This window comes from Anthonomus grandis, chromosome 3 (assembly GCF_022605725.1).
Source record: "Anthonomus grandis grandis chromosome 3, icAntGran1.3, whole genome shotgun sequence".
NCBI lineage: Eukaryota > Metazoa > Arthropoda > Insecta > Coleoptera > Curculionidae > Anthonomus > Anthonomus grandis.
The window spans coordinates 6,395,126-6,415,191 of NC_065548.1; the positions used below are offsets into that span (position 1 = coordinate 6,395,126).

The 20,066-nt window shown below is 30.1% G+C and overlaps 1 protein-coding gene across 1 annotated transcript in view; it reads left to right on the top strand.

Annotated features, from left to right (window-relative positions):
- Window positions 1-597: 597 nt before the first annotated feature.
- Window positions 598-20,066, top strand: part of LOC126734598 (proteasome-associated protein ECM29 homolog) — a 51,118-nt gene continuing 31,649 nt past the window's right edge. The window contains exons 1-6 of the mRNA XM_050438291.1: window positions 598-840; window positions 1,096-1,176; window positions 1,229-1,403; window positions 8,684-8,890; window positions 8,949-9,030; window positions 9,088-9,226. Coding sequence (XP_050294248.1) covers window positions 642-840; window positions 1,096-1,176; window positions 1,229-1,403; window positions 8,684-8,890; window positions 8,949-9,030; window positions 9,088-9,226 — 883 coding nt within the window. The 5' untranslated portion in view covers window positions 598-641. The remainder of the gene's footprint in view (window positions 841-1,095; window positions 1,177-1,228; window positions 1,404-8,683; window positions 8,891-8,948; window positions 9,031-9,087; window positions 9,227-20,066) is intronic.

The window sequence follows — 20,066 nt, forward strand, 5'->3', positions numbered from 1 at the left end:
CATTTTCCAGAAATAATAAACATATTTAAGCAAGTGTCATATTGAATACCTTTTAGGCATGCGAAATAATTTATCATTTTTTTTCCGGCATTCGATATTGCTTGTTATATCTTCCTGGGCATTTAAAGTAATTTTTAATTTCATTCCAGGTATTCGACGTCATTTCATGTAATTGTTACTTATCCTGTCGATATTTTCAAGTAGATAAATAGTGTTAAATTGTCAATTTTTTGTAAAATAATAATTTTTAGAATACAAAGGAAAATCTCTAAATTTTTGTCAAAGTTGACAAACTTTTGATTTTTTGACTATTCTGTATTTAGTAATAGAATAATAATACTGTCCACCGAAGAACATATCTCTCTTCCGAAAATCGGATTGAAAGTTTTTGTTTCTGCAAAGACAATTTTTAAGCTTAAATATTAATAGAGTCACTAAACAAAGAATACAGTCACTAAACAGCAAGTTGAACACCTCAACTTTTATGACCTAATTTTTAAGTTCCTTACCCTCATCCATAAAGATAAAGCCAAACTTAAAAATAAAGTCAATTCATTGTATTATGAAAATTTCAAACGTATAATCTTCAATTGTAGACCAAAGATGTCGAAGTCCATTTTACTATAGGCGAGTCTCTGTTGATGTGTTGCCAAACCGTTTCGTCCCCACAAGCGAGGGATGCTTGGAGAACTTTACCGGAAGAATTTAAATCTGATGATTCGGATCCTGTTATAGATCAAACTTTGGATTGGTGTTTAACTGAATTACTACTATTGACGAGGAAACCCCACCCTAATTCCAGACAAGCTTCTTGTATATGGTTGTTGGCAATTCTTAAAGGTAATACCACACAGTTTTTTGACTCTTGAGTCTATATTGTACTGGAAAAAAATTACTGTTTAGTTTGTGTTATTAAGTTTCTTAAATGATTAAGCTTTTTGATCTCTATGAGATCATTCGTAGGATTCTATAGAGGAATTTGTAGAACTGTATTCAAATTGTTATCGATTTATAAATGGAAAAAATTATAAATATTACAAACATAGAAAAGAAGCAAAATAAAATAAATTAATACACAGATCAATGTATCTTTAGGGTGTGGAAAAAGAGAGCCGATTGCCAAAAGGATCCAGATCTTACAAAACACATTTATGGAGTTTCTATGTGATAATAATGGTGAGTTTGATATAGTGTCCAATGAAGTTGTTGCGAAAACGTCCATTTTTAGATCTTATCCAAGACGTTGCCTCAAAAGGCCTATGCGTCATTTATGATTCCTTTAAATCGGAGGATTTACTGTCTGCCCTTGTAAATCAACTCACTTTGGGTACCAGACACGCCGTTCAAGTGACAAGTGATACTAAAATCTTCGATGAGGGACAACTTGGGAAAACACCTTCTGGGTAAGTAGACAAGTCTATCTCAAATTGTTGATAAATGTATCGAGATACTACTATCAGTAGCATAATTGATTTTATTAAATAATTGAGTTTTAGACAATTTCAAAATGATTTGGTATATAAGTTTTTTCCTGCTCAGGTTTTTGGATGCTTGAAATCATTTATTGAAATTTTGAAAATATACAGTGATTGTTGCTAAATTTTTTAAATCTGTAATGATTTTCTAAAGTCACTTTTTATTCCCAATATCTCAATGTACGCAAATTTTATTTTATAGATGCTTCAGATTTTTTTGGACCATCAACAACTTGTTTGTTCAAATTGTTTTCTTGTAAAAGTCATTTTAGATTCTTGGACTTTTTTTACATTATTTAATTAGAGAGTGTTTTATTCTGCTCTTGTTTAATTTTTCTGTTATTTATTCTTAGATTCAATGATTTTTATTGCATTGCATTTTGTGTCAATAAAAAAAATTGTTGGTTTCAGAAAACCGAAACTGAGTGGCTCAACAAATATTTTTACACATTTAAAAAATGTGTAAGAATAAGTTGCAGCATTCTTTAAAAATTTTACTTTTTTTTCAAAACATAACAAAAAAATTTGGGAAAATAGATTAGACAGCATTAAGCACATAATTTCTCTAAACTAGCTGATATTTTCAAATTATTTAAAGACATGAAAAATTGAATTATTTACAGTGCCTGGAAAACATAAAAGATTACACCAAATACCTGGAGAATACAGTTCTCAGAATAAGTAGTATAGATCTATGGCTTAAATTACCTGGAAGTAAATTTTAACTTTATGCAAATTCCAGGAATACTATTGAAAATTATATGAATTAAATTAAGTTACTGACATACATTAAAAAAATTGTTAAGCACTTGGAGGCATAGGCAATGATAGTCAATTGCCTGGAAGATATCTTCAAATTTCTGGAATAATATGACTTTACAAACTTGCAATAAAATGCTGAATTGTGACAAAAAAGATATCATTACATACATAACCAAAGTATCATCTATACATACGACATTCTGAATTTCGCCACTGATATGCAAAAATGAGCTGGAAAGCAATAAAATTCTTCAGGTCTAGCACCCAACAAAGTAATAAATAAATACTTAGATACTAATATACATCATGTAAATTATACAATAATTAATGTAAATATTAAATATATTTACATTAATTATTGTATATATAGTAAACAATATTTAAAACAATTCTAAAAGAAAATGAAAATATACACAAGTAAAAGATTCCCTTGCCCAAGTTGAGCATCAAAAATGGCTTTAAATACATAAAAAAAAAAAACATTTAGGTTTGTGTAAATTCGCTGAATAATATTGAACAATTGCCTGGAAGATATCAAAAAATTACTCCAAATGCCTGGAAGAAAACCAAACATTTCTCTAAAAGTCTGAAACCAAAATGGCTTGGAATACCTCAAAGGAAATTTTAAGTTTTTTCAAATCCCTGAAAGAGTATTGGCAATTATTTTCAAATTACTGAAATGCAAGGAAAATTATTTCCAATGCCTGGAAGACATAAAAAATTACTTTGGTTAAAACGATCATACTAATAGAGTTGGTAAGGAAAGCTCAATGTATTTTTGGTATTGGTTGGAGGAAGATAAAAAATACTAATATTAGCAAAACACCATTTAGGCTTAAAACGATCTAATGTTGTTCACTAATTTTCTTCTAATTGGATTTTCATGACATTTAGATCGTTTCTAAAATAGGCACCTACACCACTGTCCCTAGAATCTCGATAAACTGTATTAAAGTTATATCCATCAGTTTGAATATCCGTATCTCTTACATTGTTTCAAAGCCAGTTGTCAAAAAACGCTAACCCATTAATTGTAGATTTATATATTTGTTTGGGTTAAAAGATTTTTGGGATATTTGCTGATCATTCATTGGAATTTTGAAAATATACTGTAATTCTTTTTAAATTTCTTAAATCTGTAATGAATGATTTTGTGAAGTCATTTTTTTATCCTGAATATCTCAATCTACGCAGATTTTATTTTGCAAATGTTTCAGTTTTTTTTTGAATCGTCATTTTAGATTCTTGGACTTTTTTGTTACATTATTTACTTAGCAAGTGTTTTACTATGGTCTTGTTTAATTTTTCTGTTATTTGTTCTTAAATTGGTGCTGATTGAATGATATTTATTGCACTGCATTTTGTGTCAATACAAAAAATTGATGATGGCTTTAGAAAATCGAAACTAAGTTGGTCAACCAATAGTTTGACACATTTTGAAAATTTGTAAGAATAAGTTGCAGCATTCCCTTAAAATTTCGTTTTTTTTTCAAAATATACCAAAAATTAGAGAAAATAGAAGTATGCTATAAATAGCATTAAGCACATAATTTATCTAAACTACCTGATATTTTCAAATCATTTAAAGACATAAAAAATTAAATTATTTACAGTGCCTGGAAAACACAAACAGTGGCTTCGTATACCTGGAATAATTAGTCAACCTCTCTAAATAATGGCTTAAAATGCCTGGAAGTATATTTTTTAAGTTTGTGTAAATTCATGCTATAATAATGAAAATTATTTGTAAAAACTGACATACATAAAAAAAAGTTTCAGTAAGAATATTAGTCAAATGCCTGGAACGTATCAATCATAATCACCAATTTGGGACATACTGTGAAGCCTATCCTAAATTATTAAATCACACGAAGAGAGATTGGACTTAGAACAGTAGAACAGAGGGAAAAGCTTAATAATATAGTAATATCTGCAATTCCAAAACAGGAAAAAAATGTGTACAAGAGTATAAAATCATTCGACCCATGAAAGTGTCAATCTCTCAAGAGATTGGTTTGCTGGAATCATTGTAATGAAGATGCTCCAATTTTATTAAAACTAAACAACATTTCCATAAAAAATCGAGGCCGTTAAAGCGGATAAAATTGAATGATTGTGGTTTATATGGAGGAAACAATAATGATGACTTAACGAAACAAAACCAATAAGGAGCGCGTACGATTTGCACAATATATGACACGTTTAAACTAAAGTGAAACAAATGTGGTAACAATAAAACCTTAAGTATTAAAATATTAATTTATATAAAATTAATATTATAAGCCTAAGAAACAAATTAAATGATTTTAATGATATATTGTTAACTATTCAGAAAACAGACCTTATAATTTTTACGAAAAACTGGATTTACCCTAACGAGAAGAACTGGTTTAGTTTACCCTTATTCACAGCTGTGAATAATTATTGTCGAAACATTAGAGGAGACAAAACTAGTATTTATGTTTGGGATGGGGTAAACTATGTACTAAATAACAGTATACTTCCCAAGTAACATTTTCTCAAGCATTTGGTTTTTAAAGTTGCCTTTTAGCCACACAAGGTTCTGCAATAGTCATTGGCTTGCTTGATGGAACTATTTAGGTTAAATTTTGTGCTAATAGGAACTAGGAACCTTAGGTAAATTAAAAATCTAATTAGTTCTAGTCAAGTGTCAACAATAACGTTTTTATGGCCATAAACGAGGGCTTGATGGTTATGAGATAATAAGGTTTTGGAGAGGTTATATTTCAGCATTAATTTGGCAATCAAAATTCCAATATAGAACGATTTTAGCATTAAAATTACCTATTCAGAACCATATGGTCTTGAATCAATCGCCTAACTATTTGGCACTTTATACGGCCTATTCCGGAAAATATAGCATTTTTTTAACACCTAAAGGACTTGCTAAAAGTCATATGGATAATGAGATAACTTTATGGGATAATGTTTAACCAACTAGTCACAATAAAACACAGTTTGCGGACGGTCGCGACTATTAAATCCTACGTCATTTATTCTTAGAATACAGGGATGTCTTGGCACAAAATTGTAAGAAGTGGTAATTTTAAAAGAAAAGTGAAGCGAAATTTCCAACGAATTACAACTGGTCAGGTAAATATGACAAATAAAATATTGACAATTTTGGTAGATTATAACGTAAAAAAAAATTTAGTTTGCAATAGATACACCGGAAGAAGATAATTCTCCTAATTTAACTGATGGCGGTCTTGGCATTGAACCTGATCCTCTAGAATCAGATATTCACGATGCCAGTACCAGTGGCTTAACAGAAAACTGGCTTCAGAACAACCAAGTTCATCGATGGATTGGAATGAAGATGATGAAATTGATGACTTTAAGAAATTTGATTTTAGTCAAGATTTAAAAGATTGGGCACTGAAATATAACATTAGACACGTTGCCATGAAAAATTTTAAATAAAAATACAGAGGTCAAGTTTCCGAAGGACCCTAGAACCTCTGGCTACTCCATGTAAAATAAATTTACGGGATATTGCGGGAGGTCAATATTGACAAATCGACTGCTGATATACATATCGTTCCCCGTTCTATAGTTTGGACCACTTTAAATGGCATTTTCTAAAAAAAATATTGCTTAGGTTAATGTTTGATCCAATAGGTTTTCCAGTACCTAATCAACTTAATTCAATCTAAAATACTATTACAAAGACAAAAATGTAGTGTTAATACAAGGATTAAAGTAGGTATGATTGCTCACAGTAACCAAAAACATACCAAAATATGAAGTCCAATACTATACAATTTTTAAGTTTTAAATATTTAAAAATCTGCTTTTTATATGTATTATATTTTTGTATTTATTAAATTTACTAATAAAAAAAATCCAAAATTTATAAAGAATATAAATCTAAACATAAATTACCTTTTTTGTTAAAGCTTTTTTTTTAACTTTATAAGTCAAGACCCATTAAAAAAGAGTAAAATTAAATAAAAAATGTAATTTGTTATGACTAGTGTTGTGAACGTTCACGACTTATTCGTGACGTTTATCTTCAACAGCACGAATAAGCATGAATCCGAACGTTACTTTTAAAAATTTAAACGATCCCATAGCGTTAGCGTTAATATTAAGTATAAACGGTCCTTTAGCAACAAGACATCGCAACACCGGATCGCCTCGCATTAGGTTGGTTTTCGTCGATTGTTGGCAGTAAATAACATCTGACAGTGTTGATTTTCGGGGATTCACATCGTATTAATTTATTGGAAATACATACAATCTTACAATTATATTTCTTTAATTTTTTGTGGTGCTAATATACTTTGAATTGAAATATTGCATGGGTGTGTTAAAAGAAAAATGATTTAGTACTCATAACCCCTAAACTTGCAACAATCTATATTTATCTTTATCAAAATCGCTTTGCCTATCTTTATTATATGAACTAAAATGAACTTACCTTAATATGTACCTAAATACAGCCCTGTATGCAATTTGAACGATAAAAAAATCACACTTTTATTTTCACAGTAACTGGAACCACCAAAACCAAACGCAAACTGAATTGCAATAAAGAAGACTCAAGAAATCCCGCGTAGTAATAAATAATGCCGATAGATCCTACTAAATGCCTAAAAGCCATTTATTGAAATTCACCCAGACTTTGCCAGCTAATTGGTTATTAAAAGTGGCCTATAAGTCCTAGAAGATGCTAGTTAGCCCTGTTTTAGCTTTTTTTTAAACCCACTGGCATTTTTTTAAGCCTTTTGTCCTACGACATAGCTTTTGATACTTACTTAAGTTATTATAGCAGCTTAAAAGCATACCCTGCTAGGCGTCCATTTTGAAGAAAAAATGTAATTCTTCCATTTTTATAAGCTATTCAAATACAGGCAAAAATAATGTAATATGTAAACAATTTAGATAATATGTAAAGACACTGGAGCATTTAAGTACATATTATCACTAAAGCATCTCAGAAATAAAAATATATTAATTTTTTGTTTTTTTTATTGGCACTGAATAATGTCTAATTTGTAAGATATCAAAGGCGCGCGTGTTTTACAGTTAAATTACACCCAACTTTTTCAAGAAACTGGTGTGCGCAATGAAAATCGGTCATCTATTCCAGTATAATATATTTTTTTCTAAAATAAAGTCATACTTACTGAAAATGTCGCCATTGCTTCTTATTTTGGCGTTGTCTTATTTTTACCCTGGCTGTATCATATTTAAAACTAAAAGGTCAGATTTTTATACTTTGGTACCTCTGAAATACCATATTTAAAACTAAATGGCAAAATTTTAATACTTCAATATGTATCTGAAATGCCAAAAGCCGGCGAACAGGCCAAACTATATAACCACCTAAAAGTCTAAAAGGACTTTGCTAAAGGGTTGTAAACAGGTAGGCGTAAAAGCTTTCAGGTTCTACACAGGTTACTTTTAGGCATCTTCGAGTTCGATAAAGGTTATTTCTATTAGCTATATAGGTTCTGTGATATGCGATCCGGTTTCAAATTGGCCAGGGCCTATTGGCAACGACAACCTCTTTAGGGCTGGGTCTTTTTTTACTACAGGAGGTTATGCGGGCTAATAAATAACGTTGTTTGTGCTTAATGGCATAATCAATAATTTTTCTTAAACAGGTTCTAGGAGTTATTTATAACCTTTTTAGAACCTAAATTGTTACTTGGGTTAATAATATATTCAATTGACAGTCCAATAAACAACCAATTAATAACAAATAAAAATATACAGTGCACCATGAGGCTAAAAGATCAAAAAAATAATTACATTGAAACAAAAAAAAATGGATACATAATATAAAACACAAAAAATTACAAAGACCTGCACAGATATTAAAAAATGGGAGACTAAAGTAGAAGAAAAATAAGGACAGACAATATTGATACATTCCAGAAAGTGACAAGAATTATACAAAATACTAAAATGCTTTGCATAAAATTAATTAAAATAAGAATAATAAATAATTGCTTTTGAATAAATAGAGAATACATATAGAAAATTAAAGAGTTAAATACACTAAAAATCAAATTACAAAAACAGTATGCAGAAAAAAAAATTCGGGAAACACAAGGTGATTGTAGAAAAACATGGGAAACAGTAAATGAGATTTATAACAAAAAAAATAGTAAAAAACACAAGTAATATAATACAAACATATAAAACATTTGCAGAGAAGTATAAACAACTAGCCTAAGAAAAGAATAGAAACTAAAAAAGACAGAGAAACACTGCTTAGAATTGTTGAATCTAAGATCGTTAATCATGACCTAAGAAGTTGTCAAAAAAGGTGGGACTTAAAAACAATAACGGTTAAATTTAAAAAAAAGAACGAATTTGTTATTGTAATCTTGATTTGTTATCATGAATAAATATTTATTTAAAAAATCTCACTCCTATTGTTATGTTACTTAATTAATCGAATTTCCCTCTAGTGAAAACCTGACAACTTACAAAGAACTATGCTCCCTAGCTTCCGATTTAAATAAACCCGACTTGATTTACCAATTTATGCACCTGGCGAACCACAACGCCATCTGGAATTCGAAAAAGGGAGCAGCCTTCGGCTTTTCGACGATTGCCCAAAAGTGCAGCGAGGATTTAAAGAAGCTTATGCCGGAAATTGTGCCAAAATTATACAGGTAAAGATGTTTAAAAAATCGCCGGGATAATAACAATAATCGCCTTTTTCTTAATCAGGTATCAGTTTGATCCTTCTCCCAGTGTTCACGCCTCGATGTCTAACATTTGGAGGGTTTTAGTCACCGATCCTCAAAATGCTGTAGGTTTTTTTTGAAAAATATTTCCAGATAAATGTGGTAATTAAGTATTTTTCCAGCTGGGCACTTATTACCATGAAATATTAAGGGATCTTCTGGATAACATCAATTCGTCGCAATACAGGGTGAGGCAGTCGTGTTGTTTGGCATTACAAGATATTTTACAAGGATCTGCCAATAGGTCCATCCATGATGCAGGTTAGTATTAATTATTTTTTTAGTAACCCAGTTTAATTTTGCTATGGGATCAAATAAAAACCCCTTTGGTCGACTTACCATACTTTTTTATTAAACCTTCAAAATTAAATTAATTATTTGGAGGATTTTAAAAAAATATTTTAAATATTTTTAATAAGGATTCAACAGACTATTTTCTAGAATAATCTATTCAATAACAGCAATATCATATCAGGTTTTTGTTGTTTAAAAAATGTTTAGTGAAAATTTACATTTGGGAAAATTAAGGACTGTTCATCATATTTTCATTAATATTATTGTCCTTATGAGGCGAGGAAAATTGTTCAAAAAGTTGCAGTTTTTCTGAAATATTAGAATAGTTTTTTTTTTTGGAAATTAAGTGTAAGCTTCACACTAGTTGTGGGAAAACTAGTGCTACGTTTTATATTTTTGTGAACGTGAAAAATTTACTACAAATGTGATTTTTCTGAAAAATCACACATCAGCCTTTTCTGGACGTTTGTGAGTACATTCCATACTATATATGGGAAAACTAGGGGTTCATCCATCAAAACATTAACAATTTCAGCCTTTTGAGTCCGAAAATTTTAATTTCTTCTGAAAAATTTAAATAGACTATTTATATCTAATTTTGGATAGTTTATATTTAACACCTGATAAGAGATTATTTTAGTAATATTTACACATAGAGTTTTGGTCGAAATTATAGAATAGTTGGATGCCTGGAATGCTAAATTTTAGATCCTAGAATAAAATAAATCGTATTCCTTAAAGCCTCGAGGAAAATTCCTTAAATTCCTGAAATATTTATTATTTATAATTATTAATTATATTATTATTATTTATTATTTATAATAAATTTATTTCTCTTTTCCTCCTAACAAAATCTTAGAAGCTAATGATAAGGTATCTTACGACCGTAACATGCTAGCAAAGGCATCGGAAAATCATTGTTTGAGTTTAAACCCAAGTAAATGTAAGGTTCTTCTTTTTGGTAGGTTGCATTTCAGAGACACATATGAGAAATTTGTCCAGATTAAATTGAATGGTCAACTAATAAATTGTAGTAATGTGGCTAGGAATCTTGGAGTTTTATTAGATGTTAAGTTGAGGTTCACTGAGCACATTGATCAATGTATTAAAAAAGCTTTTATTAACCTTAAGCTACTTTATAGTCAGAGGCAGATCCTTAATAAGGAACTAAAAAAAGTTTTATGTGACAGTCTTGTATTGTCCCATTTCACTTACTGTGATGTTTTGTATGGCCCCTGCCTTTTGATAAGTGATATAAAAAGAATACAGTACATTCAAAATTGTTGTGTAAAGCTAATTAATGAAATGAGAATATTTGGTAGAGGTGTGAGTAGAGAGTTACGCTTGATGAGATGGCTAAATATGAGTGAAAGGAGGTTACTACATAGTCTTGTTCTCTTTAATAAAATTGTCTTTAAAAAATGTCCTAATTACCTTTATCAGAAAATTAAGTTTAGATATGACGCTTATGTTTTGGACTTAAGAAATAAGCATTTTATTACACCTCCTCTACATAAAACTGTTTTATTTGAGAGGATCTTTAGTTACTGTATTCATCTGCAATTTATAAAATTCCTCCTGATTTAAAATATATTTCACCTTTTCTATTTAAGCGAAAAATAAGCAGTTATATTACTGATCTCTGTTAGCCTAGAGTGTTGTTAAATATCTATTCTTTAACTTATTGTAAATTTCATCAGTCTGTGTGGTTATCAAACGTTGTAATGTTAATCAGTTGTGCATATAGGCAGTTAGAACCCAATATTTTGTAACTATGTAATTATTTAAGATACATTTTGAAATTCTTTGTAATATCTAACTTCAAGTTGATTTGTATGGTTAAGCTAGGAAGTAGGCTTCAACTTCGCCATTTAGAATTTACCAATTGTAAATTTTAAAAGTATAAAAAAAGTAAGTGTAAAAGACATTATTATTATTATTATTATTATTAAATTTTATTCAAAATTTACTTCATGAAAAATTATTTCTAGTACCTGGAGGACATAAATAATGGCGTCAAATATATTAAATAGGAATGTATTAAATAATTGACTCCAAAATCCTGGAATAAAATGAAGAATTATTTCTTATATCTGGGACATTAAACACACAGACTCAAAATGCCTTTAAATATCTGAAATAAGATAGAAAAAATTTTAAACGTCTTGAATAACATTGACTTGAAATACCTGGAATAAATTTCCGTTTTTTTTTCCTTGGAGTTTAAACTTAGTATTGAAAAATTACTTCAAATTATTGAAATCCCTGGAAGCCAGAAAAAAATCATATTGAATGCCTGGAATAAAATGAAAATTTCTGAAAATGCCTCAACAAGTTCACATTTATAGTATTAACTAATTAATTTGAATATGTTTTTTTCCTAGTTTTTATTTTTCACAATACAGTAGGCTCGCGTTAATGTGAACTCAAAAAATTTCGACTTAGTTCGCATCACTGAAATGTTCACATTATGGAGATTATATTAAAAATAGCTAAAATTAAAATAAAAGGAAACTACATTGTACTTTATTTATGTTTGTATTTATTTATTACAGTTTTAAGCATTATACAAAAGTTTTATTTAAAAAAAGATGTAATTTTTGTTTGCACTTTTTTTTTGCGACAGGTTTAAGGTTACAACCTTTTCTTCTAAACCTTTTAGTGTAATAATGTCCTTTATGTCGACATAGTTTTGATTGGCCCATTGTGTGACAATTTTCAAGGCTGCAAGAGCCTCCAAATGCGTAACTTTTTTTTCTTCAAAAGTTAATATCTCGCAGTCACTATCTTCTGAATCATTGCTATCGAGATTTTCCCCTACTGCGTCTGTATTCCATTCCTCAATGTCTTTGGGATTATAATCAATCTAAAAACAATCATATCTCAATGAATTTCTAAAACGATTACAGACTTTTTTCTTTTAATTTCCAAAAATCGAAAATTAAAAGGAGTAACTAGCACTAAATAATACCTGTTCAATTGTTTGAAGCAATGTAATGGTTTCATTAACTGCAGCTGCTCTAACATCATTTTCCTACTTCTCTTTTAGTCGAGCTAAAGGTAGGTCATCTTCCTCCGAATTTTTTCCCCAAAATATTATTCCAACATTTTGAAATTACTGAAGGCTCTATTTTTTGCCGGGCCATATGCAATTGCATAATAGCATCTCTTAAAGTTATAACTTTTAGGGCCTCAGCTACTCCCTGACCCTTTGATACAATTGAACTTAATAATAATAATAATAATAGACAGTTTATATTTATTTTACACTCATAGATATAAATAAGTTTACAATATAAATACAAAGAAAAAGAAATTTATCAGTGTATATTAATTCAGCATGTAACTGTAAAGAGGAAATAAAGGTCATGTTTCAGCTACCCTCAGAAGAAGGAGCTGTTAGGACCTTGAATATTACACTTATAATTTTAAAAAAATATATCGCGAACCGCATTATAAACTGTACGAGTAGCATGCATACCCTACATCCATAACTAAACGAAAAGAAAAGAAATCTAAATTATCCTAGCTTACTTATTATTTACTAATAGGAGGCAGGAAACGAGGAACGAGGGGTACAGGTATATTAACTGTTTAACAGGTATATTTCTGTTGTAGACTCTTATAGTAGAGAAAAATATACATATAAAAATTTATATATCTAAACGCGCGCCAGATCCAAACACGGAATCTCGACACAAAAGAGAGCAGAACCATGCTGATTGATTTACCAGAGATGTCAGTATTAAAAAGAAATAACATAAATTATTTCAACGCATCAAATATTATTTTGTTTAAATGAAAGAACCATTTTTATTGATTTTTTAAAAGCCGATGTAGATTTAGAAAAATCCCAAATTTTGTATTTAATAATTTTGGACACAATATTGTAAGAAAATGACTTTTTAAAGATTTCTTTCTTATGTAAAGGTATAGACAAAAGGTCATGTCTGCGAATATTTATATTGTGAACGTCAGTACGGTATCTGAGCTTATTATAGAGATATGGTGCTTTAAATTTTATTATTTTATAAAAAAAAACATATGGAGTGCAACTCTCGGCGATTCAACATATTAAGCTATTTAAGATCGACTAATTTATGTGATACCCTTTCCCTACGTCTAATTCCACAAATAAACCTTATGCACGAGTTCTGTAATTTTTGAATTCTTGCAGAGTTAGCGCAGTCTAAAAATGGTCGATATACTGTATCTGCATAATTAAAATGGGATAGAATTAATGAGTCGCATAACATTTTTTTTTGTTTCTTTTGACAAATAAGATCTATGCTTGTAAAGTTTTTTTAGCATTGAAAATCCTTTCTTTAGTTAAGAGAGTTTTAGTTAAGACATGAAAATGGATAAGTTCTCCATTAAGAATTAGCTGGGCATGATCCAGAACCGCCCTTCTGCTATTATCACCACAAAATAACATTGCCACGTTCTTAGCTGGATTCAATTTAAGAGAATGATCTGTCGAGACTCCATTCACTAAAGCAAGGTTTTCAGCAAGCTCAGCATTCAAACAAAAATTAGCTCTTTTAATATTACTAGCATTAAATGACAAATATAATTGTGTGTCGTCAGCGTAGAGATGGTATTTACAGAATTGCAATTTATCCATAAAAGCCGACGTAAAAATGCTATACAACAAAGGACCCAGAATGCTACCCTGTGGGACGCCGGACCTTACTATTGCCACCCTAGACTAATCTTCTCCAATTAAAACTCGTTGTATTCTATCACTTAAAAAAGATAAAATTAATTTAGTAGCTGTAGTATTAAAACCGAAATAATGTAAAATATTAATCAAAAGTTCGTGATTTAGCATATCAAATGCTTTAGAGTAATCAAGCAGTATTAAAATCATTGCATCACCCCTGTCCAAACTGGCGACAACCTCATCAGTGACGTCAGTACGAGCGGTAAGACAGCTAAATCCCTTTCGAAATCCCGACTGTTTTTGTAATATAATATTCTTATCAGTAACATAGGCGGTAATTTGTTTTTCCATTACTTTTTCCAAGATTTTTGAAAGGGCTGGTAAAATTGAAATTGATCTAAGTTCGCCATAATTTAAGGGATTATTTTTTTTAGGAAGTGGCAAAATAAAAGCAGATTTCCAAGATTTTGGAAAGTACGAGTTTAACAAACAACTATTTATAATATGGGTAATAAATGGTATTATAAATGGACAAAAAAGAATTATTAATGTTGTGTTTAAATTATCAGGCTCAAACGCCTTAGATTTAAGTTTAATAATTACATTTGATACTAAATTTTCATCCACTGGTGTAAAAGAAAATAATGGTGGAAACTTCTGATTAGATTTATAGAAATTGAAAGTTTCGTTTGTCGGAGGAGTAATATTAATAATAATAATAATAAATATTTTTTATTTGCATAGAAGAAACAAAAAAAATACAAGTTTACAGAATCTAGCAATAAATTTACGCAAATAAAAGGCCTACAAATTCAGAATTCTGCCATGGCAGATTCTGGTCTTTAACATTGTGGCCCCACACTTCATTAAAAAAAAAATGGTAATTTTAGTAACGCTCATTAACAGTAACGCCTAACTAATAACTGATTAAATACAGCTTTTTCTTCAATCATACACCTAATAAACCTACATAATACTACATAAGAGTTCTAAATTTGACAGTTTAACATCAAGCAAAACAATACACACTGCAAATACCCAAAAAACAGATTAAATTTTTTGTTAAATAACAAAAAATAGAAAAATTATTGCAGACAATAAATAAATAAATAAATAAAATGATCCCAATACCAAAAATTGTAATAAATTACTTAAGAAAACAACCATTCAAAAAGTTAAAAAAAAAGAACTTAAATTATATACCCTGCTGATTCATTAGATTTGCTCGATTATGCATATTAAGCCATCCAAGTTCGTGAAGTTTATGGGAAATGCGGTTTCTCCTACGAATGCCAAATATTAGTCGAATGCAAGAGTTTTGGAGCTTTTGCAGTCTACCCCTATCCTCATAATCAAGACACCAGCCATACACTACATCACAGTAATTACATTGTGAAAGGACCAATGAATCACATAAAAGCTTCTTAATATCTTTACTTAAATAGTGTCTATGCAAATAAATTAATTTCAAAGCAAGATATGCCTTTTTAAGAATATTAGACACGTGATGTTTAAAACGAATATTATTATCTACTATAAGGCCCAAACTCTTACATTTGTCAACAACTGGAATTCGTTCGTCCCCCAATTTAATGTTTATACCATTTAAAATATTATTTACATTAGTTCGATTACCTATGAACATTATAGATGACTTCGAAGGATTTAATTTTAATAAATGCTTTGAAGAAACATCACAAATAGCTTGCAAATCTTGATTAATTTTAAACTCAGCCATTTTAAAATCTCCTGGTAAAAATGAATAATATAACTGCGTGTCGTCTGCGTAAAAATGATGGGCACAATGCTTTAATTAAAGATAAAATCTAGACGTGTAAATGATAAAAAACAAGGGTCCTAAAATACTACCCTGAGGCACACCACTTTCAACTTCCAAAGGATCAGATATGTCGTTATCTATTTTAACACGTTGAATCCGATTATTTAAATAAGAGGCAATTAAATTAATAGCAGCATCAGAAAAACCAATATAATGAAACAAAGACTTTAAAATTGAGTGGCTAACGAAATCAAAAGCTTTAGTATAATCCAACAACACCAGAGCAGAAATTTTACCATCATCCCTAGCCCGAATTACGTCATCAATAACGTCCGCCATAGCCGAAGTACAACTATAATTTGTTCTAAATCCAGATTGCTTAGGTGGTAAAATATCATTATTATTAAGAAAACTACGAATTTGAGAGTCTAGAATGCGTTCGAGAATTTTTGAAAACGTTGGTAAAATACTAATAGACCTAAATTGACTAAAATCAGTTGGATTATGCACTTTCGGCAATGGCAACACAAAGGCTTCTTTCCAGCATTTGGGAAAGTAGTTTTTATTAATACACTCGTTAACAATATGTAAAATAAATGGTATAATAAAAGGACAGCATAGTTGAATTAACGTAATATTAAGATTATCCACCCCGAATGCTTTAGACTTAATACGTAATATAATTGCAGAAATAGTATTATAATCAGTGGGATGAAAAGAAAACTTATTTAAGGTTGGTAATGCATTCTGATCATAAAAATTAATCAACCCATCACAATTATCAATATTTGTCACTCTTGTACTATCTATAAAATATGAATTAAAATTGTTGGTATTTACAAAAGATTTAGGAATTTGCTTCTGCTTTGATGGCAATATTTTTCTTAGTTCACGCCACTTGTCCTTGTATGTACAATTCTCAAATTTATCACTATAAAAAGCCCTTTTTTCCGCTCTAATCGCTGTTGTATAGTTTCTAAGCTGTTTGTAATAATTCCATTTAGCTGGCAGTTTAGTTGTTTTAAAATCCTTTAATGCCTTATTTCTTAATTTTTGCAATAGTTTAATATTATCTGTCAGCCACGGAGAATCTTTTTTTTTTTCGAACAACTATAGTTTTAATAGGAGCATGCTTGTCGAATAATTTGAGTAAATTATTGTTTAAAAAATGTATCTTATCATCTATGGATTCGAATTCATATATTAAATGAAATGGAACAGCCTTCAAATCCTCTTGAAAGTTGTTTAGGTTTATATCTTTTAAGGATCTATAAGATACAATGTGCGGTTGTACAATAGACTCCGTCACATTAAATTCACAAAAAACGCCAAAATGGTCAGAAAATGTAGAGCTTATTATGCCAGATTTCAAAATGCCAACATGATTTGTAAAAATAAGATCTATAATTGAACTAGTGTTGTTGGTCATACGAGTATGCTCGGTTATAAGTTGCTTCAAATCGAAAGTTTCACACAAAGAAATAAGCTGAGTTGCATGACTGTAATTTAATTTAGATATATCAATGTTAAAATCACCTAGACACGTTATATTATTAAAATTTGAAAAAATGTCAATTAGTGTTTCCTCTAAAGTTAAAAAAAAACTCTGAATATTTGAACTTGGAGGCCTATAGACTATGCCGAAAATGTATGGCTCCTTACTAATAAAAATTTTTGCCCATAAACTTTCAAAAAAATCATGACTTTCAGATAAAATAATTTCATATGATAAACCATTCCGGACATAGGCAACAATACCACCACCCCTAAGATTTTGACGATCATTTCTTATTAATTGATAACTACTGATCTGTATTGCACTACTATCAATATTAAGACTAAGCCAACTTTCGGTGACTACAATCAGGCTAAAGTCCTTTTTACAATAATCATTCTTAAAATCCTCAAAATGAGCCAGCAGGGATCTACAGTTAATATGTGCTATTTTTAACGACATAAAATATTGCGATTAGTTATAAGTTTTTAGGAATAATATATACTTAGTTATTGCAGATTTAGGTACTTACTAGTTATGCACTTGTAATAAATTGATATATCTGTATAAAATAAAAGCTGAAGTTCTCTGGTTATAAAAAAAAAATCTTAGCCAAGAAACTATCTAACTACGTATATTTCTAAGTATAATAAGTTAGTTTAATAATAATAATAAAGAATAAATATAAGGATTATACCTACACCTGCACCAAAACAAAAAGAAAAAAAAACTAGTTTGTCGTAAAGTTAAACAAAAAGAGTTTAGTAAGCCAATCATATATAAAAAAGTACCTGATGTTTCGGACTTGTTCTTAAGTTATTCAGTCCCAACATTGCTTTTAAGGTTGATTAAATCACTTTCCGAGACTACACGATGCACCGAACCATCACTTGTTTTGACATAAACATTGCCACTAGACACCCACGCAAATTTGTTTGTAAAAAGGTTTATTGCTCGGTCTAATAAAGTAAGCCGTAATTTAGTGAGATCCTCCTTAATGTAAACACCGGTGTTTTTTAACATTTTTCTGCTCTTGAGTACCGAAAAACGGACATCAGCAGTAGAAAACCGCACAAGCACTGCCGGCGGTTTACGGCCCGGAATTTTTGGCGAAATTCTGTGACATTTTTTTATTTCGCTACCGTTAACCTGCAATTTTAGTTTATTATTTAATATAGACAGTACGGTTTCTCGGACATTTTCATTTCGGTCATGTTTGATGCCGAATATACGGACATTGTTGCTGCGCATTGTTTGTTCTTGATTGTCTAGTAGAGTTCTAAGTTGACAGTTCTCTTCCTCCATCCGACTTAACCCTACTTTAAGGGCTGCGATTTCTTGGTTTTGAGCTTCTAGTTGTTCATCAAATTTTTCTCTTACTAATGCAGCTACTTTCGCAGCTATTTCAGAGAGAAATTTATCGTTAAACACACTAGAAATTATGGATTTTATTTCTCTCACATCTGTTGTTGAGAAACCCATTTTGGCGGGAAATGATAGTGGATGCCTTGAATGCAGTTAACTATTACAAACCCTGGACACAAACACTCAAAAACAAGTCAATCGTATGAAAAGGCTATTGCTCACCCCTAACTGTATTATCTTGTAAAAAAAACAACTTTAAAAACACTATTTTGAGGGGATTTTTGAAGAGCGACAAACACTACGTTCTCTCTACTCGAGCGTCATCTATATGTTTTAAAAGATTATTAGAAGTTAAATGACTGAACCAGTCGTTAAGTTCATCGACTTTTTTTAGATGTTCGGGAATTTGTCTAGATTTGTAATTTATTATATTCAGTTTATAAAGCTCCTTCCATTTGTCTCGAGTAGTGCAGTTTTGAAATTTGTTATTTAAATAAGCCTTTTTTTCATTACGTACGGCGGTGGTGGTAAAATTTCTTATCTGCTTATAATAGTTTCAATGTTCCAAATTTCTTGTTTTTCGAAAGCGCATTAAAGCCCGATTTCTGTGTTGCTTCATTATTTTTATAATATCAGTAATCCATGGACAGTAAGGTCTATTTTTACAAGTTTTAACAGTAAGAGGTGCGTGAATATCTAGTATATTAAGCATATGATTAGTAAGTATAGACACCTTTTCATCAATATCCTCAGTATCATAAATTTGATGCCAGGGTGCACCTTCTAGATCAATCTGAAAATTCTCAAAGTTAATTCGTGTCAAAGGTCTGTAAGAAAACATATTGTTTTCCTTATTTAATTTATTTAGTTGTAGATTACAGTATGTTAAAAAATGATCCGATATATATATATCTATAATACCAGAGTCAACTAAATTATTCGAATTATAGCATATTAGATCGAGGAGAGTTAACGAACCATTAGAGACTCTTGTTGGTTCAGAAATATACTGTTTTAAATCAAAAGTATCAAGAATCCTATTTAAGTCATCAACCCTACTCGACTCCAACTTAAGCATGTCTACGTTAAAGTCCCCAAAACATAAAATTTTATCACATAATGTGTTAAGATTTATTAAAGTGTCCTCAAACATTGACAAAAATTCACTATAATTTCCCCTTGGCCGCCTATAAATAACTCCACCTATAATTATTTCATTCTCAATCTTTACTTTAACCCATAAATGCTCGATTGCATCAGCACACTCGCGGTATATAATTGAGTAATTTAATGTGTTGTGGATATATAAACCAACCCCACCACCTCTAGTGTATCGATCTTGCCTTTGTCTTGCTTACTTAATAGGCCTTTTCTGTAAAATAGTTTAGTTATTCGCAAAAAATGTTGGTCTAATGGTTGAATTAATGTGTAACATTTGGGGTCATGTAGACAACAAAAATGTGTCCATCAGAAGTTTTTAATTCTTCTGCCGGTGGATGCAAAG